This window comes from Epinephelus moara, chromosome 8, assembly GCF_006386435.1.
Source record: "Epinephelus moara isolate mb chromosome 8, YSFRI_EMoa_1.0, whole genome shotgun sequence".
NCBI classification, from domain to species: domain Eukaryota; kingdom Metazoa; phylum Chordata; class Actinopteri; order Perciformes; family Serranidae; genus Epinephelus; species Epinephelus moara.
In genome coordinates this window covers 29114505-29141051 of record NC_065513.1, presented here as the reverse complement: position 1 = coordinate 29141051, position 26547 = coordinate 29114505, and the positions used below count along the sequence as shown (strand labels likewise).

General features: G+C 40.9%; 1 protein-coding gene across 2 annotated transcripts in view; it reads left to right on the top strand.

Annotated features, from left to right (window-relative positions):
* fbxl17 (F-box and leucine-rich repeat protein 17) overlaps nt 1–26547 on the top strand; it is a 289004-nt gene that overhangs the window by 4003 nt on the left and 258454 nt on the right. For both annotated transcript variants that reach the window (XR_007570352.1, XM_050050910.1), the window contains exons 3-6: nt 1275–1655; nt 1785–1907; nt 2092–2349; nt 3082–3213. Coding sequence is in view for 1 of the 2 variants with exons in the window: in XM_050050910.1 (XP_049906867.1) it covers nt 1275–1655; nt 1785–1907; nt 2092–2349; nt 3082–3213 (894 nt within the window). In the remaining variant the exon portion in view is untranslated. The remainder of the gene's footprint in view (nt 1–1274; nt 1656–1784; nt 1908–2091; nt 2350–3081; nt 3214–26547) is intronic.

The following is a 26547-nucleotide window of genomic DNA, read 5'->3' as shown; positions in this document are numbered from 1 at the left end:
AGTTTAGAGTGTATAGTAGCTTAGAACAATTATGTCTCATAAGTTGTTGCAGCAGTTTTTGGGTTGATACTATTTGTTAAACAGATTTGGTCCTAAATTTAAGCATTTTTACCACTTGAGAACTGATAATTACAGTCAAAAATCCCTCTAAAATACCAGATCAAGACACCGAGACCTCGTGGAACACCATAAAATTGTAAGAACTGTAACTGTAACTGAAAAGAGTTGCAGTTTTTGCCGACTGGATGATGAGCACTTCTGTTCTGGAAACTGCTGCAAAACCCCCTTATTGTAAATATAGCTGTGAAAGACATACATCCTCTGAATACTCTAGGTCTCTAGTTTGTGGTTGTAAAGTTTCATGAGGCTGTGATTATCTAAGTGATCTAAGATGGTCACAGTAATTATCTTAGAGGTCACGACATACTTAGTCCATGTAAAAAAAGTGTCTCACTACAATGAAATGGCTGCTATTGGACCTAACATCATCACATATGATTAAAAGTGGGCTCACTGAATCCACAAGAGTCTCAGCTTTCCAGTCATACCCAGTTTATGCAATTCCAAGATTGTTAAGGGACCCCAGTTTGCAGAAATATTCAAATGCAATAGGCAACAAAAAGCCCATTTATATTGCAAAACAATAAAAAAACTGCATGTCACTGGCATAAAATGAGCATGTCTATAAAGAGAAGACGTGGGTACTCATAGAACTCATTTTTGTACAGATATTTTGAGGTTAGAGTTCAGGGGACTTGTGTGAAAATGACCATGCCAGTTTCTCTTTGGTGTATTATTTCACCCCCATTCAGATAAACTAGCATGACGTGGTTGGTATTAATGGATTTCTTAAGTCTCGTGGTTTCATATGATACCACTATCTTCACACTAGCTTTAAAACAAAGACGATGTTGGCTGGGAATGTCGGTGACCCTGCAGAGTGGAAGAGGTTAATGACCAAAGTATATTTGTGAAAAATATAATGCTTGACAACACTGACCACATTTTTGCTGTGACTAATGCCTAAAAAGTCATTATCATTAGAGTTAAACTTCACACTCAATGCAACAGCTTTTCTTACTCCTTGTTTTATTTGTTCTCATTGAGTATCCAAGGTAAAGGGTGTTGTTTTGATGTAATGTTTCATAATGTGGGTGGTGTAGTGTTCCTTAACACTCCAAGTGTATTTAAAGGCTTTAAACTCAAATCTGCCTCGACTTGCCTGAAGAAAATGTGGTTCCACCTGGCTGATGTGTGTGTGTCTCTGTGTGCAGGTGTGTAAGAGGAAGTGCTCAGAGGTGCAGAGGTGCACCCCCTGCAAGCAGCCGCGCTGCGCCTTCGCTGCACCTGACGGAGGGCTGGAGAACGGGGGAGTGGGAGGAGGTGGGGGAGAGGCCGCCCCGAACTCTGAAACTGGCCACTGCCACCTTCCCCTCTGTCCACTTCCCTCCTCCTCCGCTTCTTCTTCCTCTGCCTCCTCCTCTTCCTCCTCACCTGCTGATGGCTGCTGCGGGTTGGGGCTCCACGCTGACCTGCCCCACAGTTCAGACTCGTCCCCCTGCTGCCTGCATCATTACGACGACTGCCAGGCGAGAAGTTCTGACGCTGCTGATCACTCAAGTATCAACCACCTGCCTTCCTCCATCCTTCTTAAGGTCAGAGTTCTTTGACGACTGAGCTACAGCACCTTATTTGATGTTGAGTTGATTTTACTAGACTGAGAACATGCATGCTGAGTGGATTTATCTTTGTGTATTATTATATCTTCTCTTGCCTTCTTGCAGGTGCTCTCCCACTTGACAGTGAAGGAGCGCTGTCTGTGTGCCTCTCTGGTTTGTAAGTACTGGAGGGATCTCTGCTTGGACTTCCAGTTCTGGAAGCAAATCGACCTCAGTGGCCTACAACAAGTAAGCACGTTTTTTTTTGTTATCTCAGACACCTCTGTCTTCTGGAACTACACTCTTTGTTTCCTAAGTATTTCCCATTTTACATTTTAGACCTTTACTTCACTCTCCCTAACCTTTATAATGAACAAAAAGTTTTGTTGTTCCTAATGAATGTCATCTGTCCTCGTGTTCCCCTGCTCTCCAGGTAAATGATGATCTCCTGGTGAAAATAGCCTCCCGGAGGCAGAATGTGACAGAGATTAACATCTCGGATTGCAGAGGAGTCCATGACCACGGTGTGTCCTCTCTGGCCTCACACTGTCCAGGCCTGCAGAAGTACACAGCATACCGCTGCAAGCAGCTGGGTGATACGTCGCTGTCGGCCTTGGCTACACACTGCCCTCTCCTGGTGAAGGTGCATGTGGGCAACCAGGACAAACTGACGGATGAAGCACTAAAAAAGGTATTCATGTAGAGTAGAGCCAGAATGGAGACCTTTTCCAAGTACAAGGACTTCACTTAAATACACAAGTACATTGATACATTATAGACCACACCATAACTATACGCAAGATGTCAGATACATCCACATTTATACATACACACCCATACACATAGCATTTACACACAAGATAGTTACTGGTGTGTATTTGTTGAGTGATGCTTTGATAGAGTGGGCTAAATTCCTGCCATAGCATGCCCGTTTTCAGGCCAGGGATCTGTCTCTGCGACCAGATGGAAGCAGTGTGAAGAATGGGTGGAGGGGTTGCCTGGGGTTGTGTGCTATGGTGTGTGCTCTGCATGTGATAGCTTTGCTGGTACGGTCTGAGAGGTGAGGGATGGGGAGGCCAATAATTCTGGAGGTGTTGTGTGTGATGCATATTAGTTTGTTCTCACTGGAGGCATGGTAAGAAAAGAGGGAACAATAGAGGAGACTGAGTTGAATTTCGCTTTTGTAGAGCAGCAACACAAAGTGGAGGGCAACAGAAGGTGCCTCGAGTTTGCGGATGCACATCCAAAGCTTCTTTTTTTAACGTCTTTTAATGTCTGTGCTTGTCTGATACACTCATATCATTTGTTCTTTTTATACACAAATGAAAAGTGAGGTCATCCTCCAATAAAATGAGTCAAGTGAAGATTTCCAGGATTTCATTTAATTTAGATTTACTCAATGATGTCTCCTCTTTGCCTTCAGCTTGGAGAGCACTGCAGTGAGCTGAAAGACATCCACTTGGGTCAGTGCTACAGTATCACAGATGATGGCATGGTGGCCTTGGCCAAAGGATGCCCAAAACTGCAGAGACTCTACTTGCAAGAGAACAAACTGGTGAGTCCCACACATGTCGTCTCATATTTGTACTTCTCTCTTTGCTTGAGGTTTCTTCTCATATGGGAGCCCATATGTCCTCTGTATCTCTGGCAACGTGAAAAAGTGTGCGTACACCTCATATAGGCTCTCCATAGGTACTCAACTCAGGCTTGTAGCAACCAGTAATATTCTGGGGTTATAGGAATATGTTCAGAGCTCTGCAGTGTCTTTCTGTTGTTAATTTTGATGTTGGTGTCTTCGAATTCATGCACTGGGTACAGCCCAAAATTACCTAAGATTCCCTCTCCCAAGAAGTGCACTGCCAGCTTTTAGGTTTGCTCGACAGCATCTACATTACTTCACAGATGTATTCATTTTGGTGTAGCCTCTCAGCATCAGCTGTCTTATGATAATCTTATCAGATCTTGGAGGTCCCTATTGTATATATTTGCACTTTAATGAGGGGGATGATATTTTCTTGAAACAACTGTAACTTATTAATGCTTCAATATGTGTGGCTTATATCACCGTCGTGGTTATGTGAATGTAAGTATGTGGACACATACACTAATCACTGACCATTTTGTTACAATGCAATGTTCTGCTGGGGAAAAATTGGCTGCTGGCAATTGTATGGATGCCATTGATGCGCTCCACTCACCCAAACACCGTTGCAGACAAGTACTCGCCACTCATAGCTATGGCTCCTCCCACCACAAAAACTGCCCAGGAATGAACCGAGGGATCTTACAAAGAGCTCAAGGTGTTGACCTGGCCTTAGCCCTTAGCATTTGTGTGACGTAATGATACCCAAGAGGTACCGCTGATCCAAGGCCAGGCCTCCTTGGATTGGACTTGACTCTGACCTGTTGAAGCGTGGACACAGGACCTTTGGGGGTGTCCAGTGGTGTCTTGCACCAGAGCATCGGTGGTGGATCCTTTGAGTCCTGTGGGTCGTGAGGTGGTTGGGTGGAGCGTGTCAAGTGGCAACTGCATGAATACAAGGAGCCAACGATCAACGTCATTCAGTTCACCAGCCAGTGGTTTTAATGTTTAGGCTGCTTGGTGTATATACTGTGTATTTGCTGACTCATGCTTTTATCAGTTTGATGACTGGTCTCATTATTATGGCGGATATTGCTTTATACATTACTAGCATGCTCATACTTTAACTGAACTACCCTTTTTTGCCCCCCCATCACATTTAGAAAGCAGATACTGTACAGAGGCAAGTGACAGACTACTTTAAACCACCACTAGATGTCACTGTTTTCCAATTTCTAAAAACAGCCTGCCAGCTGCTTTTATTTTTGTAGGCCACAGCTTCTTAATACTAATGCAGAGTTGTGCACGTCTCTTCCAAATCACACCCACACATCCTGTTTTACTGTATATTGTCATTTAGTTTTTTAATTCTGATGCATAAAGAGGACATAAATAGTCATTTGGCACGTCTGCTTCTCACCTCTTTTATTTAGATCTTTCTTTTCTCACTAATGCTCTTGCACTTTTGCCTGCTAATATTTCTTTGCAGTCTATGAGTAATTATGACATGATGAATTAGTCCGCTTTAAGTTGTTAACAATAGCTCGGTTTGTTAAAACCCCATTCATCAACTTAATAGTATATGAAATTAGCGATTACCACTAGGTGAGAGATTAATATTGCTGCTGATAACATTTCAGCGCAGCAGTATCAATTTCAGACAGTCATTTTTCAGGCGTGAGATCATTGCAGTTATTTTAGCTTCCTGTCATTAGGGTGGAGAGAAATGGGCCGAGCTTATATGGGAATTGTTATGTCTAGGTGCTCTGGTTGCTTGCCCTAAAATTGTCATTAAGTTTGCCAGGAATTAAGACGACCCAGAAACACTTACCTTTCATTTTTTCCACAGAGGTCATTTATTCTCTGTGACAGCTTGAAAGACTACCTAAGGTTCCCGCCTCCTACGTCTCAGGAAAAAGAAAGTTGATTTTGTTGCTTTGTGGGTAATTACAGTCTCAAAATGAGTTTGGCTGCATGTGTTTGCACTGTATGAGCCAAAGATATGTGTGAACGCTAAAAGATGGTTCATAATATTTTGCTTTTGTACTCATTTAGACTTAAATGTCGAATCACACAGGCTGTTGAGCTTTAATGTAATAATTATGAATATTGCATCATGTACATCTTTTTCTAGAGGTTCTGATTCAGCGTGGAAAAAAGCTTTTTCTGAGAGGTTTGTGCAAAAAATTGTTATCTTGTTAATTCAGAAAAAAACAAGATTTAAAGAAATAATTATCCTGTAGATTTAGATCTATAAACAGCAGCAAATTTTTAAAACTTTCCTCAGAATATTTAGGTAATATTTTCATTAATTCAGAAAAACAAGAGCACATTTTTTCCCATTAAAACTTTTCTCATGATTCTTATATAATAATCTTGTTAATTTAGAAAAACATGAGCACATTTTTTTTCCATTAAAACTTTTCTCAGAATCTTTAGGTAATATTCTTTTTATTTCAGAAAAACAAGAGCGCATTTTTCCCATGAAAACTTTACTCATAATTCCGAGATGATAATCTTGTTAATTTAGAAAAATAAGCACATTTTTATTTCCATTAAAATTTTTCTCATAATTGTAAAATAATAATCTCATTAATTCAGAAAAACAGGCACCATTTTTTTGCAATGACAACTATGAGATAATACTTTTGCAAATTCAAGATTTAAAGAAATAACTATCCTGTGGATTTAGATAGACAACAGATTTTTTCCATTAAAATCTTTCTCATAATTCTGAGATAATAATCTCGTTAATTTAGAAAAACAGAGCACACATTTTTTGATGAAGTAAATGCTGTAAGCTTCTGCAGGAAATGGCATCGAGATGGGCTTTTCGTTTTTATTGTGCTATAAATCGCACAGTCATGGGACACTATTGTGAAAGGCTCTTTAAAGCTACATTCCTCTCCTCTCCTCTCCTCTCCTCTCCTCTCCTCTCCTCCTCTCCTCCTCTGCTGGCTTTTGTGGTACAAGGAATCCTGTCTCTGTCTCTCCTAATCAATCACAGATGAGGATGAGCCTTTCACTCACTGTGATCTGCCCTCTTTTTCTCCTCCTACAAAATTGAATAATTGAATTGCTGCAGGATGTTTCTGTGTGGTCTTTCACTCGCTCTCTCTCTTTGCCATGTGCACACCCACATACATTTTTTCTTTCTTTCCTTCCCTCCTTGTCGTGGTTGTGGTTTCAGTTCCATGCTGGAGGGTCTTTTCTCTGTGTTAAGACCATATCCAGCTCTGTAGATGGTTAAATTGCTTTTTTTAAAGAGGGGTGGGGGCAGCTTCTCTGAATAAGCTTGTGTAGCCTGAAGGAAAAGCACTGACATTAGTAGTAGTAACTCTGTTAATGTTGCTCTGCTTTTTTTTTTTTTGGAGTTATTTAATTGTTGAGGAAGGTTTTGGAAACTTTAAGTGGAGATACGCTTGGTGTTCTGCTATTATACAAGACGTGCAGTTTTCTCAGTGTTCCTTTATTTGCAAAAGACAAAGTTAAAGGACAGTTCATACATTCTTGTCATGATTATCATACTGAAGGGCACCGCAGCTATGTTTTTTTTCCCAACAAATGAAAAATGAAAAAAAGTTGGTAATGCAATGCTGAGGATGTCTCCAGCAGTGACTAGTGTCTCCAAATTTTGTTTACAGTTGACAAATTGATGCTCGCTCTTTCATTGCCTGCTAGCCCGGGGCCAAATCAGCCCAGGGCTACAGATAACCCTGGGCTAAGAGTGTGTTGTGTGAACGGCAGGTGACTCTGGTGTGTTTGTGCCCCGCTCCTTTTGACATCTACCCTGCATTCTCTATTGCCGTTCATCCAGTATTTATGCCAGAGTTGGTTATATTGCACCAGTTGCCTTTCAAGGCTTGTTTTCATCTTCTGAAGTGTTTTTTTCCTCTCTCCCCCCCCCATTCATATTCTGTTCTCTTCCACCACCTCGAAGGGCAAAGGCTCTGAGAATAGCAAATTCCCCGTTTCCTCATCTCACTTCAATTTGCCGTAGGGGGGAGAGGCAGCACTGAAAGTTTAACTCTGAGTTCTGTCAGTTTCATAGACCAACTGGTGGACCAACTCTACGCTGCAAAAACCTCTCGTCACCCATCTTTCCATGTCGGTAACTTTGCTCCAATGTTCCTTTCAATTAAACGCACATTGCAATCTGCAAACATTTTTGCTGGGGAAGCACTTTCCCTTCTCTCTTTTCCCCCTCTCTCTTAAAAAAAAACTTTATCTGCTCTCCTGTCTTGTTAAAATCAAAGAGTGTGCACTTAATTTCGCTGCAATGTGATGGGAAGATTCTCCCACTGGCTCATCTCAAAGACATTGTGTCTGCCCACACGCACACTTTCCCTCTACCCCCTCCCACTCTCACACACACAGGCTCTGATTATTTACAGTTTTAATTAGTCCAAAATGTGGAAATGTAAGTGGAATTGGAGATGACCTAACATAGATTACCATGTGCCCTCAATTTAGGTGTAATTACCACTCTGCATGTACAATCAGAGCTTCCCTCCCCATTTCACCACGTTTTCCAGCTCTCTCACTTTGGCGTTCGGGATGTGTTTGTCTGTGGAACAACATGAAGCACTGGAAAAGACGAACTGTCAGAGTGAATGGTGTTTCTTGGCCATCGGTCAGCGAAGGAGGCCTCATCTCCTCCCTCCGGCTGGCTGTCTGTCTGGCTTGTCAGTAGTCAGGTTTTTGCTGGCAGGGGGAATGACAGCGGGGCTCCACCAGTCCAATCAAACATGATCGCAGATTAAATTGTATATTGACATTAGCAGATTTAATTAGCCGGATTAGAGGGAGCGCAAAGACAAAGGAAGTGATAATGATAGCTGTCAGTTGTTATGGGATAGACCTTTTGACATGAACCAACACACACTAAAACTCACAGAGGCCTAGTTAAAACACTGGAAGCGACACACACACGTGGGAGCAGATGAATTGAAAGGCTGCCAGCTGCACTGGAATCTCCTCTGGAAACTTTGCTCACGTATTTGACTGTAATTAGAGATAAATAGAACCACTCTGACCAAACACACAGCGACACACACACACACACACACACACACACACACACACACATAAACAGTGCATTGTCCATCTCCGCTTTAATATCTCCCCCAATCCCCTCCAGGCTTCACAGACAGGAGTTTAGACTTTTCAGGATGTCGAATGTCAGATGTTGTATGATGTATTTAGTCAGTGTAACTGCTAATGGCCCTGGATTATGTCTGTCAGAGTGTGGAAAAGCTCCGCGCCCATCCAGAATTTCCATGCTTTCATGTCATCAAGAAGTCTCTTTAGTTATCTCTCTTTGTCTTTCGGTCTCTCTGTCTGTCTTTGTCTCTGTGGATTTGGGGCGCAGCCGTATGTAGGTAAGGTCGAGATGGAGTTTACCGCACCAAACTGTGGAGAGATGGGAATGTCTATTGTAGGCCTACAACGCGGTGTGTCCCGCCATGGGGACTGACTAATAAATATTCTTCTTTCCTCTCTGCACTTCCCCTGCTTTTTCAATCTTTTTAATGCAAGTATTTTTTTCTTTCCTTTCCCCCTGTGTCTTCTCTTTGTGCTCCACTATCTACCCGTAAACCTACCTTTCAGCTCTTCTTCAGAGCTGAAATAGTAAGTTGACTGATCACGTAATTGATTGGCAGAAAATTAATTAGCAACATTGCTTAAAAGTGGTGTTTTTGACCATAAGTAGCTCTACAGATGGATGTCTTTACAACTGGGTCCCTGTTTAGTTTGTATCATGCTCGCTGTGGTGCAACAGGGATGTAAACACTGCGTAATTTAAATTTCTTTTAATAAAAATGTCTCTGCGAATGTATTTGATAAGGAAAGACATGCACTCAATGGGTTTGTTAGACCTCAAGTAATCTCTCAAGACAGATTCTGCAATTTACATTGTAGTAAAGGAAGAAAACATTTTTTTTTTTTTGTTTTACCGATGGATTTCCAGATTGGACCTCAAGTGACACTGAATGTAAACATAACTGTGTTTGTTTGCAAGAAAACACCACAGGACGCCCATCTTTAAGTCATTTTATAAGCAAAATGTCAAAACCTCACTGGGTCTAGCTTCTCACTGTCAGTATTTACTGGCTTTCTTTGACTTAAATGACAATAAATTGAATGCCACTGTTGAGCGTCACAGCTCAGTTTTGACATTGGAAACTATGGCTGCACAATATGAGAAAAATATGGGATAACTTTGAATATTAATGGGCTATTACATGCGATAAACAGACATTAAATTGTGCTCATTCCTACTTTTGTGCTTCTTCTTTGCTGCTAAAATACAACAAATTGCTTGTTGAATTAAAAAACGAAATTATTTCCAACATTCTTTTATTGAAAAAATTGAATTTAAAGATTTTAAAGTGCGGTTTACTATTGATCTTTCATCTAACTCAAAAAAAAATCTCAGTGCAATACTGTCTTTTGCGATGTGTTTATCATGCAAGTTAACATAGAGATGATGATAAAAAATGGTGTATTGTGCGGCCCCACTGGACACAGGAGTTGGCAAAACAATCTCCACTTAATCTCTTGTTCTGGAGCTTTTGACTGTGTTACATGGTTTTCATCAACTAACAAATTGTCTTTGATCAAATCAAAACAAGCGAGTAAGCGGACCTCTTGACTTCTGGCTAGATAAAACAAGCTATTTTAGTATATCTATCGGAGGTTTTGGGAAATTTGCCATTTAATTTGTGCTATTTTATATTTCATGTTTTTTTTACCTTTTTATAGGTCAAATAATTACATAATTGTTAGTTGCAGCCCTTACTATGTCTTACTCATTATGATAAGAACATGAGTTAAGTTTGTTAAGTTGATAAACTATGTGAATCATACCCTTTAAAACTTTTATTTCCACCATTCCCACTGTTTACATTCTCAGTCTGTAGTCTAAGCTAACAGCACATTCCTCTCTCCAATATCCTCCTCTTCATTGCTCTCTTGAAGTGCCTCCGTATCGATCCGTGTCCCCAAAAAGCTGCTGTATATGCGTGCGTATGTGTGTTTGGGGTGGTTGCCGATCGGCCTTTGCCTGAAGAGTAATCAGATGCATTAATGAGCTCTGACTTTAAGTTGGACAGCCGGCTGCACTCAGACACAGACATCGTCGATATGTTCCCTCTGCCGTCTGCCCAAGAACAAAACAAGTCTTAAAGGGGAGAGGAAGAAAGTGAAAGCACTTTTGGAAATGCGAGCCTGTGAAGTGTGCCTCCAAAGCGATATTTCACCTTGCTACAATGTTTTCTTTTCAACATTAGTTGCCCCAGGAAAAGATTCTGCATCAACATTAGGCATTTTTCCCTGACTCTATCAATAACACAGGTGAGATTACTTTTTGAAAAAGAAGAAAAGGACCTTGGAGTGATGGGATGCTTACTTAGATTCCCTAAGTGGCTCATAGAAAAGTTAAAAGTATTAAACTTGTGGAAAGAAAACAAAGTCAAGTGAATGACAGGCATTAAGATTGAGGAGTGGGACAGCCAATATAGCCCAGCTCTCCGTTGTTGAACAGTGACAAAACACCAGAAATGACAACGGTGATGCCCAGAGTCAAATATTTCTTTGTCTTGCAGGGCAGAAAATGAGAACAGCTGAAGTAGCGACTTCTGCTGCTAATGCCTACATTTCCTTTGAGGTAGTAGTTTTTACTTGCAGAAGTTAGATCCAATGCACAATAAAATTATACGTTTGTTGTCCTCTTAGATATATAAAATACGTATGAAGTAAAATAGACGGTTAAAGGATCAGGGAGGTATAAGGGCTTTGGAGTGGAGCTGTTCAACATCTCTGTAGCCTGCAGGAAAAAGTTAGTAGTGGGAATACACACATAGATCGTTGAATCAATAGCAGCAGCAGCAGTAATAGCAGCATATTATGGGATATTTACAGTAGGTCTAGATGTGATGGTGTTTTAATGGCACCTTTACATTTTTATGTGCATAATCTCTAAGTCAAAGTCAAGGGTAAACCTCCTTCAGGGTAGATCAGCGATTATTGACAAAGTTTTATACTTTTTTTTTTTTTTTTAGCAGTATTTTAACAAGAATTTCAACTTTTGGTTTATATGCCTTTTTTTTTTTTTAGAGCAACGAGAAGTGAATTTAATGTTGTGACTTCAGCTGTAAAATTGCTGGAAATCACCCCAAAGATATCCATCATGACTCCTTGAAACAAACAACAGAAGATTTTTTTCCAGAAGCAAGGAGACACAAGTTAAGAGATGAAGAGTTTCCTTTATATATGTTCATAAATGCACTTGCACTGCTTGTATTTTTGGTATTATGTGCCTTGGTGGTGTTGGGCATCGTCTTAGATTGGCCGCTGCCATTTAACCCTCAAGTCTTCTTTAATTTCTTTTAAATTTGCCCTTTAATATTTGGTATTTTGGTTGTTTTTATAGGTGTGAGTGTGAATGACTTGTGTGGAGTGTTTGGGGGACCTGCTTGCCTCAAATTCTTCAAATTGCCAAATACTGGATGAATACTGTATTTTGAAATATGCAGTGCTGTCCCAGTTCAGGAGCTTGTGGTTGATGTGCGTAGTTTTCACCTGCAGAGGGTGTAGTAGGACTGGATAAGAGCAGGAATATCACACTGGGCAAGCAGTGTGCGAACAGGCAGCTTTAAACTTAGACTGCACATAAAAGATCCCATTTTTTAAAACTTGAGGATATAAATAAATATCTGATAGTAATATTTTCCCGAACTGTGTATTTATGTTTGTGATTTATGTGCCTGTGACAGTTTGTAGACAGGAATGTTCACAAAAAGCACTTTACAGTGAGTTTATTTAGATAAGAATGATGCTTTATAACCTGTTGATACTAAAGCTCTAATATTTTCCCGCACAAATACAAGTGTGTAAATTGTGTGGTTGCTTTTTGCACCCTCCGTGTCCTTTGACTGGCATATAATTTCTGCAGGGAATTTGAATACTATTGAAATGAAAATAAGCGTATTCTCACCTGTAGTCGGAAACTCTGAACGGCCTTTGCAGTGGTAATACATAATCTCTAAGTGCCGTAGATGTTGTAGCAGCACTCATCTCCATGACGTTATCAAGCATTTGCCCGCAGCTACCAGAGTACCAGGAAACGCACTGAGGAATGTTAATGTGAATGTGACTTCCATTTCTATTTCTTTTCTGTTCATCGCCGAGCACATGGAGGGACGGCAGCCTGAGACAGGGGGTAAAGCTGAGATAAAAACCCACATTTAATTTTTCGCTTCAAACATTTTTTTACTGGGTGGCTACTGTGTGGCAGGCTGTGCAAAATGTATCCTACCTTCAGGCTAACAACTCACTGTGGTTAGATTTTATAAGCTGACGCTTTGTTGTAAATATGAAAAAGGACACCATGTTGGGTGAGGTTAAAAAGTTTAATAGGAGGGAGCTGAGCAGGACTCAAACAGTCATTTGACAAAAGTTATCGACAACTATTTCCATTATCAATTTAACAGCAAAAATGCCAGATGTTTGTTGGTTCCAGCTTCTCAAATGTGAGGATTTTATGCTTTACTTTGACTTGTATGAAAATAAACACAACATTTTGGGGGTTTGTCAGATAAAACAAGCAATTTAAACATGTTGCCTTGCTGAATATATGATATGATAGATAGTTTACAGAGAGAACTTTTGATAATTGATTAATCATTTAAGTACTTTTTCAAGAAAAATACATTATAGTACATTGAATATTTTTGAGTTTTGGTTGGGCAAAGCAAGACATGACATTAGTGTGTCCTGTAGGATATTGTGATGGACATTTTTCCTCTGTTTTTTTACTGTTTTGTTGACCAATTGAGGAAATTATTCGTTTATTAATGAGCAAGAAAATTAGCAATAATTGTTATCATGTTAGTCCTTTGTTTCCTTAAACCTAGCTTTTGTGTGACCTTGTATAAACCTTAAAGGGCAGGTCCATTTGCGTTCTTTTCCATGTTATTATAATGTAAACTCCCACTCAGCTGTCTGCAAAAAAGGGGTGACACAGGTTACATCGCTGATCCCTCCCTCACCCCTCACACACTGCATTCTCTGGCAGTGTCAGCATGGGGAGAGAGAAAGGTATTAGCTTGGAAGAGCTGAGCTTAGAAGTGGAACATTAAAGCTAAGCTATTAAACCTTTATTTAACCAGGTGAAGACACATCGAGATTCAATATAACACTGCATCTGTACTGTATAAGCACATTAACTGATCCCCAGTCAGTGTGTTGCCTACAGTTAGATGGTGTATGGCATGCTCCCAGTTTGGAGAAGCAGACATGAGCACTGTGGCACAGACACTGAACAGTGTACTGTGGGCGCCATGTTAGTTTGATTCCGAAAGTCACACAGTAAGACAAACTGATTAACTGATCAGAGGCAGTGATGACGAGTAAGGGCTCATTTATGCTCTCTTTACGTACGAAAATGTATACGTCCGTTTCAAACGATGTTACGGTCACTGCCCACATACTTCCATGCGCCCTTTACGTTGGCATGGATGTTAACCAATATATCCACCAGGGGGCAGCCCAGCATCAAAAGTTTATGACAACAACAAACTCAAAAACAAACATGGCGACTGTGGAGGAGATATTGATAATGTACCTCTTGCATAAAAGACAAAAACAGAGGCAGCGTTGTAGGAGGCGGTGGTCGGTGAGGCCGTTAAATACATCGCGACTGGAGGACGGAGAATTCTTTTCTCTACTACTGCCGATGAGAGAAATTGAATTATTATTTCTTCTTCGTGTCTCACTAGAGCTACGTATCGGGTAGTGACAGCAACACTGCCCCCACGGTTCCCGGTGGTACTGCTCCGTTTGGCCCGTATCTGTAAACTTTATGGAAATGTGCAGAAATACGGACGAAATGAACGCAGAGCACGGACAGAAGGCTCCGTCCGTATCCGGATCCGTATTTAACGTTGAGCATAAATGAGCCCTAACTCCAAATGTTCTGCAAAGTAAAATGAGTCTGGTGGCAAAACATACGTAGCTTTGCCTTGACGTCAGACAGCCCTCTTCGCCTGGAAACTGATTTATGCTCACTTCAAAGCCCCAGACTCCATTTACAGAAACAGTAATTTTGCCTCACAACACACAGGAGTTGCCGGTCTACTGCTAACCCGATCGTTTAGTTTGTATGTGTTATTGTGTGACTTTCGGAACCGACAAACACCAGTATGTAGATTTAGATGTGGCAACAACTTCATGCAGAAACCCACGTTAAGTCACATAGGCAACAGGTTTTAGAAGGGCTTGGGGAAAAACGGTTTTGAGGTTAAACATACATACTTCAACCACAATTTGAATGTGGATTTTTATACGTCAAGAACGCTCCTGGAAAGCTTCAGGAAGATATAAAAATAAATAAAATAAATTAAGATAATGGAGCCACCCTTTAAAATATAACTACAGCAACTCTGAGTTTAATATTTTGGCAGCGGGTCCACCCCTGCTAGCCAGCAGAAAGTTAGAAAGGATTTGGCAACGCAACAGCCGGTAACTTTTTGACAATCAAGTTAGGTGAAAAAAAATAAAATTGGCACCCATTTTAATTCTCCTGAGGGCCAGTGCTGGGCTCTGACCTGGCCAGTGTTTAAAGAGCATTGCTTTAGAGGCCCTCTGTTTATCCAGCTCCAGACAGCAGTACCTTCTGACACCCAGCCAGGGATGTCACGATGATTCATGGCCCTTTCCGACACCTCGCTCACGCCTTTACTCTTCTTAATCTCTTTGCGCTCTTTCCCTTCCTCTCCCTCTCCCTCTCTCTGATGATGAGTTTTCCTTTTGTTTGAGAAGGGCAGAAATGATGTCATCATTTAAAGCAGGAGCCCCAAGCCAGGATGGAGGCCTTGCCTTTTAGCTCAGTGGACTAGTTTGTATGTATCATGATGAATAGCCCTCCTTGGGGATTCGCTTCTGTCCTGCGCTGTAGAGAAAAGACAGAAGTGTAAAGCAGAAGACGGCCGAGAGAGAAAGTCTACCTGCCTTTTTTCAGCTTATTTTAAAAACTCTTTTTATCCCCCTTTCACGCTTGTGGTCCCGCTACTCATCCCATCACTCTCCCGCTCTCTCAAACAAGCCATATCCTCCCTCTCGTTTTCTTTCTGCCCATCTGTCACCCCCTCCTCCCGTCGTCTCTGTCTCTTTGTGATTGAGAGGCCGAAGCAGCTCTAATCACTGACTTCATTAGTGATGATTGATAAGAGGCAGAAAGGTGTGTATCTGTATGAACATCTATGGATGTTGTGTGCCCATTTGTGTGCATAACCCATCCCCTCAACATTTCCCCCCCTCGTCTATTATCTCACCCTCCACCAGACGTCACCCTTCTGCTTGCCCCCGTGATGCATTTGGGGCCGGTGATAGCAGCAGCGGTTCAATACTCGGGGTAATGAATGTGTTTAATAAGCACAGTGGGTCGATGGGCTTAATGAAGGTGTGACAGAGGATGGGCCTGCAGAATGCTGCTGTAACGAGACTCTAACGAGCCTCTGGGGTTAACGAGGTCACGCTATAATCGGGATTTCCTCACCTGTACACTTTCTGTCTGTCCCTCTCTGTTTGTGCCCCCCTGCTCCAGCTCCTGCGCTCGGCCTCTGCCTTCCCTCCACTCTTGTTTACTACAGTTTGTCACTTGTCTTTGTGATGTTTTTATTTCCATCCATCTCCCGTTCTTTCTGTCTTCGCCTGCTCTAAAATGCTACCCTCAGTCTTCTCATTTTATTTTGCCTTTGTTTCCGTCCACCTCTCGTATACGGCTGCCTGCTCGCCTCTGCCTCGCTGCAGCTTGTCCATCTTTTCAAGGACGACCTGGTTCAGGAATGCTGGCTGAAATGCTCTGGAGTAGTGTGAGCCCCCCCCTTCTTTTCCTTTCCAAGAAGCGGGTTTCTAAGAGGCCTGCCAGGCTATTTCTGGAAGCTAGGAGCCTTTATTTTAGCAGGTCCTGACTCTCTCTGTTCCAGAGACTGACAGCTGCACATCACACCGCTCTACTTTTGTTGCCGTCTTTCATACAAGTTTGAATACTTGCACATTTTTGTTTAGAGCTAACTGCGTGACGCTGAAGCTCATTTGGCTGCAGGCAACTTTTTTTGAACAGTGAATGATTTTTCACTTCGTAGATGAATGTTACTGTTGTTTACAAGCGCTTATTGTTTGAATATTGAATTAAAATTTGTCCATTGACTTGGTGCATTGTTGATTCATGCTGCCTCTGAATATCATACTGTAAACTGCAACTGAACAGCAGTAGTTGCCTTGCAAATGGTGGTTGTGGGAAATATGGGAAGTTATAATTTAATGTTCATTACTAATATATACAAACAGCAGATATTATGAGGTGTGTGGCAACAAAGCTGACGTACAAATGTAAGTTTTAAAAATTTAAAGCTACTGTAACTTTAAGTTACAGCTCAGGCAATAACTTACATTTGTTGGTCATAGTAAGCAAGAAAAATGTAGAAACATGCACCAGCAGCAACTTTAAATCGAAGTCTTTGTTGGTGCCATCCACACAGGTATTGTGTTGTGGGACAACGTTGTCCATTTTTTTGTGGGAGTGCTGAAATATTAAAGGATACTCTGTTTAGTTTCTCACACACAGCATGGTGAAAACTGAACTACAGTGTGTCTTCTCACACAGGATTTTACTTGTTTTAGTATTTTTCAGATGCTTTAACAGCACAGTCATAATTGTGGCCCATATCTTCAAAACTAGAAATAACTTGACTCGCTTTCTCAGAGAACTCACAAGAGACGGGATGTGATTTGTTTGTGTTTCCTTCTCAGGCTGCTACAGTTGTTGCTGCCTACAGCAGCAGCAGAGAGAGAGAGAGAGAGAGAGAGAGAGTAGCGTGTTGGTACACTTCTGCTTTGCTCTGGGAATAGTTTTTTTTTTAGTACAAATTTTACATTGGTGAGACTAGTTTTTACCTTCTTTCTCTCCTGGTGGGCTCTCTCCCTTGCTCTGCCGATGGACTTGCAAGGGGAGTTGGTTGGACTGGGAGTGAATAAAGGATTCCTGTTCTCTGAAACTGTTCAGCACAGCATGGTGTTGTTTTTTCCCCACTCCATACTACTGAAGAATATCAAAGGTGGTGGTGGGTTTCACAAGCTTCAGGGTTCTACTTGGATTGGAAACTCTGGCTGTTAAATACATGTTTTCAGTTGATAATTGACTGTTTGTTGTTAAGTGTTTAATCAGTACTGAACATCATGTAGAGCTGCGATTAATCTGTTTCTCCCCGTTTTTTAAACGCCTCTTCGAGTGATCAGTTAATTTTTTTTATTTTAGATTGTTAAAATAAATAGATGGTGATCATACGTCTCTCCATTTTTCTTGCTTGCTATAAACAGCTGCTAAAAAATGTAATTTATTATTTTATGAAATGGAGAAAAGGGAAAAAAAGCCTTTGTGAAGCTGTATTTGGGACGTTGTGTAAAACACAAATAAAAACAGAATGTAATAATTTTCCATGATTTTCCCACCTGTATTTATTTTAATACAGTACAAAAGACAAGACAGTACAAAGACAAGCTATATTTAATGTTTAAACTGATAGACTTTATTTTATTTTGTAAAAAGGCTCGATCAGCCTGTCTATATTTATTTTGCCAGTGCAGCTGTCACATACGTAACCTACTTTTGTCTGTAGATGTAAACTTAACCCCCATTATGCAAACTCAGTGTGAACGTTGAAGTTTCACAGCGTTGTGCTGGGTCCAAAAAACTGAAGAAATACTCTCACTCAATCCCAAATTGAAAGCTTTCTGTCTTGTTTGGCCTGTGACTTACACAACTCCACACTGTAGGTGTGCTGCAGGTGTAGCCAGTAAAAAGCAAACAGTCTGCATCTGTTTTGTTTTTAGTGTATAGCCCCAAAATACGTGATGAGCTGACTAGGTAGTTCACAACAGTGTTTATCGGTTTTTCCGCTCAGATTTTGAGAGGCATGAGAGTGCAGGAGGACGAGGACGAGGTACGACTGCAGCTTCTACTGTAGTTATACACATCTTCACATTTTAGCAACAAACTTCTCTTTTTAACTTTGAAAATTTAGTTGCTTTTCAGTAAATATTTGGCTAATCAACATTGGCAGGAAATGAATCAGAAAAATATGAAACATCATAATATTGCCTCAAAACTCTGGTGTGGGGCTCTAAGGAGTGACGCCACTCTTAAGATTGTTGAAAGATAGCTGTAAAGCCTTGATTTATGAATATGTGATGGATTTTAACAACAAAAAAAGCAGTGTTCACAGAAAAAGACAAAATAACGACGTAAGAATTTGTGGTACCTTTTTAATACTCCCATCTAAGTCACATTAATCAGCGTGAAGCTGTGTGTTCTGCTGAATTTATCCAAATACAAAACTTTGCTCAGTTGAAATATACAAATATTCATTGCTGCATGTCACCATCACACCTTTTTTTGGAGCCTTGTCAGTGTACCATGCACACGTGTCTGCACAGCATCACTAACTTGGATTGGAGTTCACCAGCGAGCTAAACAGCTAAGCTGGTTTTAAATAGCCATCAGGTGAGCAGCATGCCCGCCACCTGTTGAGACAGCGCACCTTACTTGTACATTGCAGTCTGTTACCTGCAAGAAATTCCCTTTGTTGCTACATTTATGTGTCTGCCATCTGACAAAAGTGCCTGAACAACAGGCAGTATGTTTAGTCTTCATCACTTGTCATGTTTTTTTTGTTTTTTTGTTTTTTTTGCAGCAACGGGAGCTTCTTTTTCCAAACAAATTTATTTTCCACTTTCTGTTCACGTCTGCAGTTACTTTTATTTCCTGTCGCTTCAGATTTTCCTCACTTGTCTCTTTAGTGTTGATGGCTTCATAAGAGCTTATGTTATGTGTTTCAGAGCATTAAATCAGTCATATTTGTAATGTGAACATTTCTGACGCGCTCAGTTTAAATCATACATTTAAATTCACATTAAAATTCTTTTTTTTCTTGAACTAATACAGCTGTGACATTTAACTGCTTGGTTCAAACATTACAAATTTGTGTTGCTTGTCCAAACGTTCCTCCACTTGTCCAGAGTGGTAATATAATCAATTTCAATAATGTCTAAGTCTGCAGCAGTCTTCCTCCTCTCAGCTGCCATCAGTACGCCACCCACTCCTGACTTTGAGAGGCAGCCATTACTCTCTGCTTCCTCTCCCTCCAGCACCAGTATTTCACCATTGGAAAAGTGTGACTTCCTGAACCTCACATTTCTTCGCCTGGCGTTGCCAGAGTGCAACACCGTTATGAGATATAGCAAAGAGACAAGCAATCGATTAATGGTGCACTTAGCTGGGCTAATTAACAGCTATGTAGAAGTGGAGGAAGCATCAGGCAGCATCAAGGAGGTTGTTTCCCCATCGCAGAGACCCTGCATAACCTCTGAAGCGTAGATCACTTTACAGCATGGTTTACATCACGGGTTGCAGGTCCTAGCAGCCTCATAGACACCCTGCACATTGCTCAGAGTGAACTTTATCAATTGGAGGTATAGCGCAGGTCATTGAGGTGAACAGAGGGTCGATTGACATTGTTGCTACTGCAGCGAAAACACATTTTGGCTGTGGCTTTTTAGGACAACTTTAAGAAGCTGTTTTTGGATTGCTGGGTGAAGAAATTGAAGTTAAAATAAAAAATTGAGTTTTTTTTCCCATTGCACAAGTTTGATATTCGTCTTTTAAGTCTACCTGGAAACAAATTAGAGATCTACGTTTCTACCTCTTTTTTCCTTCAGATTTTTTCTCTCCCCTCCTTCTCTCCTCTTGTCATTCAAACGGCTTCCTCTCCTTTGAGAGTAAGAATGACACAAACAGCAGATTTTATTGTCACCTGCCACTCCAAATCCTGCGCTCTCTCTCTCTTTTCTCCTTGAATCTTCCTTCCTTCCCCTCTTCCTCGCTCTCTCTCCTCTCCTCCCTTCGCTCCCCACCTCAGCTCCCATCCGATCTACCTCCACTGTGAATTTGGCTTTGCTAAATTAGCTCTCAATTAAAAGTGAATTTGGTGAAAATGAGCGCGCTCCAGAGGGCACAGATAAAAGGGAAGGCAGAGCTGAAGGGCTGCCTGGCTGCCTGTCTGGCTGTCTGGTTGGCTGTCTGGCTGGCTGTAACCCCCCTGCGTCGTGTATTTTGGAGCATGCAAAGTAAATTATGTGTGTTGTTGAGTGAAGGCAGCTGATTTGCATTTAGATAAATCCCTGTGGATGTGGGGTTGTCATTGAGATGCAGGGGGCTGAATCCAGCGGCCACCTACCCAGGCACGCACTACCTGCAGGGGAGGATGTGTGTGAGTGTGCCTGTGTGTGTGTGTGTGTGTGTGTGTGTGTGAGAGAGAGAGGGAGAGAGAGAGAGAGAGAGAGAGAGAGAGGGCTCTTAGTATGCTGTACTACCTAGAGCATTTGCCCCACTTTTCTAGACAGCGGTGAAGGGATGGAAATATTGGACATTACTGGAAACATAGGTGTGTTCACATGTGTGTGTCTGCACAAAATGAATTTGTAGCTGACCTTTGGATATCTGCACAGGACTAAAAGTATGACTAATAAGAACTGACTGCACACAACTGGCAGCCACTGCATCCCATTAGACATACTGTTGATACAGTCTGTTAGGAAGCAAAGAACTGCAGAAGGTGTGGCTGTCCTTCATCACTTACAATTTAAAACGACACTCTCAGCTGCATGTTACCAACAATTAGAAAATGGGTGGTATGCAGTGTCCAGAAGCTGACAGATTTCATTAGTCCTTTTTTAATATTATTATTCTGCTAGCCAGCTTAAATTCTCACCTGTGCGCTCTGTGGTGGGAGTTCATGTGAATGCATTTCCATTCCTTACTTCTGTATGGTGATGCATGAACCCCAGGTCTGCGCTTATAGACTTAGATACATAGATAATAGATCAATAAATCTTAAAATATTTTGACAAAAAGTTTCCAAATCATCAAGGTCATTTTACATTTGCAGGAAAACATTGTGTAGGATAAAGTCTGCACAAACTTCCGATCAATACCTAAAGTTTGAGTACGTATCAGTTTGGCACAAAGTAACATCAAGCCATCAAGCGCTGGATCACTAGTTGTTGATGTCAGTGTTTGTGCCGGGCGGCGTGGTTCAGTGCTTTAGGCCTGTTGATGGATTGGCAGAGGGGGAGGCGGCTTGCAGTTGATTGACAGCCAGGGCTGAATGTGGGCAGATGGGCTGTGGTGGCTGTAAATATGAAGCCTGTGTGACAGGTGAAGGTCAGTGTGGTGGGAGGTAGAGGAGCAGCTGAGCCTGGTGGGAGGGTGACGTGCTCTGTGTGTGTGTGTGTGTGTGCGTGTGTGTGTCTGAGCAAGCTAGCTAAAACATGACTGCAAATCTCAGTTTTGGTTTGTACGTGTGTTCTTGTGTGTGAGACGTATTTTATCTCCCATTATTAAAGCTGTTGGCTTCAGCACACTTGTTACAAAAAAACGAAAAAGACATCAAGTCTCCTCTCCAGCCGTGTTCTTGCACACTTGGTCAAATTTAGAAGCTGTAATTGGTTTACAGTGCCATCTCTGCTCAAAACTTCCCAGTGGACATCACAATTCAAAACGTGTGTGCTGCAGTTTCAGAGTTACAGGTAAATATGTCCTCTCTATTTATTAAAAAAATGGCACTGAAAAGTTTCTCATTGGCCACTTGCATAAAATAAGATACTCAAATATTTGCAAATGACATGTATAGTAATAAAGCCTGCCTGAGATAATGATATTTGATATTCAAGAAATATCATTATTAAAGAGTTGTTATCAAGGTACAGTATGTGTTAAGCAGGACAATTTTTCTTGATAAAAAATAAAATCAGTGCTTTCTGGTGCACATACCATGCAGTGGTGACAATATACGTTTATTGAAATATATCTCCTGCATACTTCTTCAATAACTTTTTGTTACTTATCGTCTGACACACACACAGATACTGATATATCTGTGTTAAACTTATATTGGCTGATAAATACTAGGGATACACTGACCCAGCATTTTCAGTCCTGATACAGCTACCCGTGCTTGGGTATCAGTCAATGCGGAGTACCTATCTGTTACAAGCTGTATGCCACATTGTGTAGAATTGACTTGGATAATTCTTTTACATGTAGGCAACACTTACACATTGCCTTCCTAACTAAAATGTAACAAATATATACATAGATTATAAAAATAATAAATCATGCAACAGCAACTTGGTGTGAAATCTTCAAAATGAACAGGAATTACAATTCAAGTGTAAACCTGTTAAGTGAATTAACATGTTTGTCAGAATTTAAACAGGAATTGGGGTACCCAATAGCTCATCTGGTAGAGCAGGTGCCCCGTGTACAAAGGCTGTGACCTTCCCGCAGTGGCCACGGGCTTGATTCCAACCCACTACCCCCTGCTGTGAGTCATCCCCCTTCTCTATCCCCTTTTCACACTATAGCTGTCCTATCAAATAAAGGCAAAAAGCCCTGAAAAATATCTTAAAAAGTATAAAAAAACCCTGTATGAAACAGTGACACGGCAGAACATGAGAACCAAATGTGGTCTACAGGCACGCTGCTGCTGCATGATATAGTACGTACATGTGTCATCAGACGTAAACATATAATTGAATTGTTCTGTCCCGTTGTCACCGATACCCGACCCAGCTGTTTGAGTCAGTATGGGCTCAATATCAGTATCAGATCGCTGCATCCCTAAATACTTGTAAGAAGAAAACAAAGTGTATTATGTCATTTAGTTTAACTTCAGCTTGATTACAAACAGGAACATTGTAGAAGGGCTCATGAACGTCTTGTCCTAATGGCTTTAAGGATGGATGGGGGATGAGTACTCACAACACAACCTTTATTACTGCTTTTACATGGTCTGAATCTGCACCAAGAGGTTGCTTGGCCATTGGTAAAGAAGGGCCTATGTGAGGCATTAAGGGCCACATTGTTTCATGGGTCCCTAATGGGATCAGGTGTGCACAAAAGGGAGCTGGTGAGAAAACCCGGTGAGCTCTAAGAACTCAACAAAAGTGTTGGATTATTATAACAAAACTAAACTAATCTTTTTCTTCCAGTCAGAATAGTTATAATCAATAGTTTATTTGTAATATATTACAAACATTGCGTTTCCTTCCAGAATGATGTGTTAGTTTTTCAAGTAGAGCTCTGTGTCACTGCAAAATGTATATTATATTCACAGGAGTAACTTATTTAAGTTGCCATACAGTTTTTTTTATTCAGCAGGGCTCTATATTTCTCCTGTGCTTTTTTCTGTCTGAACTGTATTGATAGAAATGGTAATCTTAAACTGAATACCCCTTTTTGCCTGTGTCTGTGCAGACACACACTAATGGTATTCAGGAAACTCTTTGCTTTACCTCCCTCTTTTACTGTACCTTCCTCCATTGATCTCTTTCTCTTCCTCTGTAAATCCCTCTCTTCCATGAGTAATCCATTGTGGTGTTCCCATGTCTGCTGGAGCCGTGCCAGAGTAGCGTGGGATTACTACGGCTGGAGACACACATGCACACACACACACACACACACACACACACACACACACACACACACACACACACACACACACACACACAGCCTTTATATACACTTTCTTTCCTTCGCTATGTGGGGTACCACAGGAATGTGCCAGGGGACGTCCATGTTGACTGTAGAGGGTCTGTCTGGACTCGGGGGACTTATCTGTGTGGCACTGGGTCAGGGAAACCTTCCTCCTCTTACTATCAAGGGAAGATGATTTAGTGAGAATCCTGGCTTTCTTAGTCACTTTCTCACAGTCCTATTTGGGCGTCTAGCCGCTTGAGTAGAAGAAACAAAGGGATTGTTAAATCAGGTGAATCAGTTAGGAAAAGAAAGAGTTGGGAGAACAGAAAACAGCAGAGGGAAGAGGGGTAGGGACGATGAGATTCAGGTGGTTTTCTATTTAAAAAGTTAAAATTTTAATGCTGTGGGAGTGTGGGATGCTTTGAATGATTGTGCATTTATTGGAATCAGCCATTATTCATCGCAGGTGACTTGATCAATGGTCCTTAAAAATGCTGGATATATGGGCTGGATTTTTCACTGCCTAATCGATCATGAGTACCCAATCTCCACCCTTCGGAACCAACATAACTTTTCAAATTGATCCCTCCCCATTTTTTAAAAGTAAGTTCGGTGTGGATGATTACGCTCTGCTGCAGTCCTTGTCACTGGTAACTCAATGGTAGGGGCAGGCGATAAGGCCAAAATCTTTTATCTCTGTGTGTATCAGGATGCAGAATTTGTCCTGTGAATTAAATTAAGAAATAGTTTTATATAACCATACGGTGCTTCATCACATTGGATTTTTGTCTTCTTTAATTTCAAACATCCATACAAACAGAAAAAACAAAAGCCTCACTGCAGCAACACTTGACTTAAAGACAAAAAACTCAAACAGTGAAACTCAAGTACTTTCAAAATGGGAGCTTTAAGTTTGCTGAGAACTATAATTTCGAGTGTTACAAGTTTCTGTATTAACAACCTCCATGTCTGCCCAAACACATTATCTGGAGAGGCAGCTGGATTTGCAAGATCACGTGAGAATCATGAGATCATGCAAAAATCTAGCCCCAGTTTGCAACATAGCCTGCCCTGAATAGCTACCCTGTGGCTTGCAGATTATTTTTGCATGCCAGATAGGAGCTCCACTGACAAATATCATTATGTGCAGAGGGATCATGCTGTCCTCTTGATCTTGTCAGATTCTAGATCCTTGACTCAATTCACTGTGTATTTAATGCTGCGTTCTTATCATATGGGATGGATGGTGGAGATGGGAAAGACTTTGGAGTGTTGATGTCCTAGGACGACTGAGGACTGTTACGATTGCAGAGTTGGTCGTGAGATGGTTAGAAATACTGCTTAATGCCAATACAGTGCTACATCCATGTTTGTTTGGTTTCTAGTCACCTCATATCATCATTATTAATTATTATATTAAGCTTTTAGAAAACTCAGATTTCCCTATGCCTAATTGCAACTTATGATGTTGATGTAGTCTTGCGTTGCCAGACATATCTCGTGCTGTACTAGCGCTGGAAAAAGGTCTGGCTAATTCATAAAATGCCACCAATGTCTTGCCTATATTAGTTTTGGTAGCACAAATGGAAAAAATGCTGTTGATAGATCTTAAAATGAACCACAATCATCTTGAGCAGCTCTGAGCCTAATATGCAGCGATGGTGCCCTTGCAAAATAGTGTCTGGAGGAAACTTATTTTGGTGGAACATTTGCACGTGGGGAGGTGACTCCTGGCATTACAATAGCTAAATCTCCTAATTAAATTAAATTAAAGGGGAACTACACACATGTTTTAATATTTACACGTGATTTATATGATCTAAATCAGTCAAAAAGTATTAGTAAAAATGAACAACTCTAGAGTTTTAAAACACAAATTTGTGGTGTCATAAATTCTGGAGCTGCTCCATAGACAATGAATTGGAAAAGACAGTTTGATGACACTGAGAGCACCCAGGGGAATGTTCTGAGTATATGGGTACATTTTCTGTATCAGAACTGAGAACGTAATGATAGAATGAAGCTCATTTGGGTATAAAAAAGAAAACAAATACTCTGTGGGTCCACAAAATTACGCTCTCAGGAGAGAGTAGCTCATGTTCACAAATATTGAAATCAAAGGCCATGAAAATAAAGTAGTGGAATTCATAATTTAAGTGATGTTCCCCTTTAAAAGAGGCTTTAGTGTGTAGGTTGCCAGCTTGGAGGTTGTTGCTTAGTTTCATGTACAGTGCTAAAACAAAATGTGGAGATAGGTTTATCTCCTAATTTCATGTCGCAACAGGGATTTTGAAAACAGTAACACACAGGAATTGTATTACCATGCGGCATAGGCACCCAGTGACAGGCTTATACCCACAGTCTACTTCCCGTGAGCCAGAGTAACGTTAACGTAAATGCAGTTTACAAGCTGGACATTGGTGATATTTTCAACTTGGTAATCACTGCAGTATAGCATAAGGGCCACACTCTCTCATGGTACTTTAATGTGATCGTGTGTTGGAGCAAGAAAGTTGGAACACAAAAAAAAACAAAAAACAGGACAGGAGACATCTTGTTTTTATCAAGTTATCAAATAGCAAATAAATAATTTATTCCAGAGATAAGAGATAACAAACTTTTTCGCCCCTCAAGTTTTTTCTTTCCACCACGTTATACAGTAGTGTTATCGCTCAGATCAAAAACAGCTTTGATCTGACATGAAATAA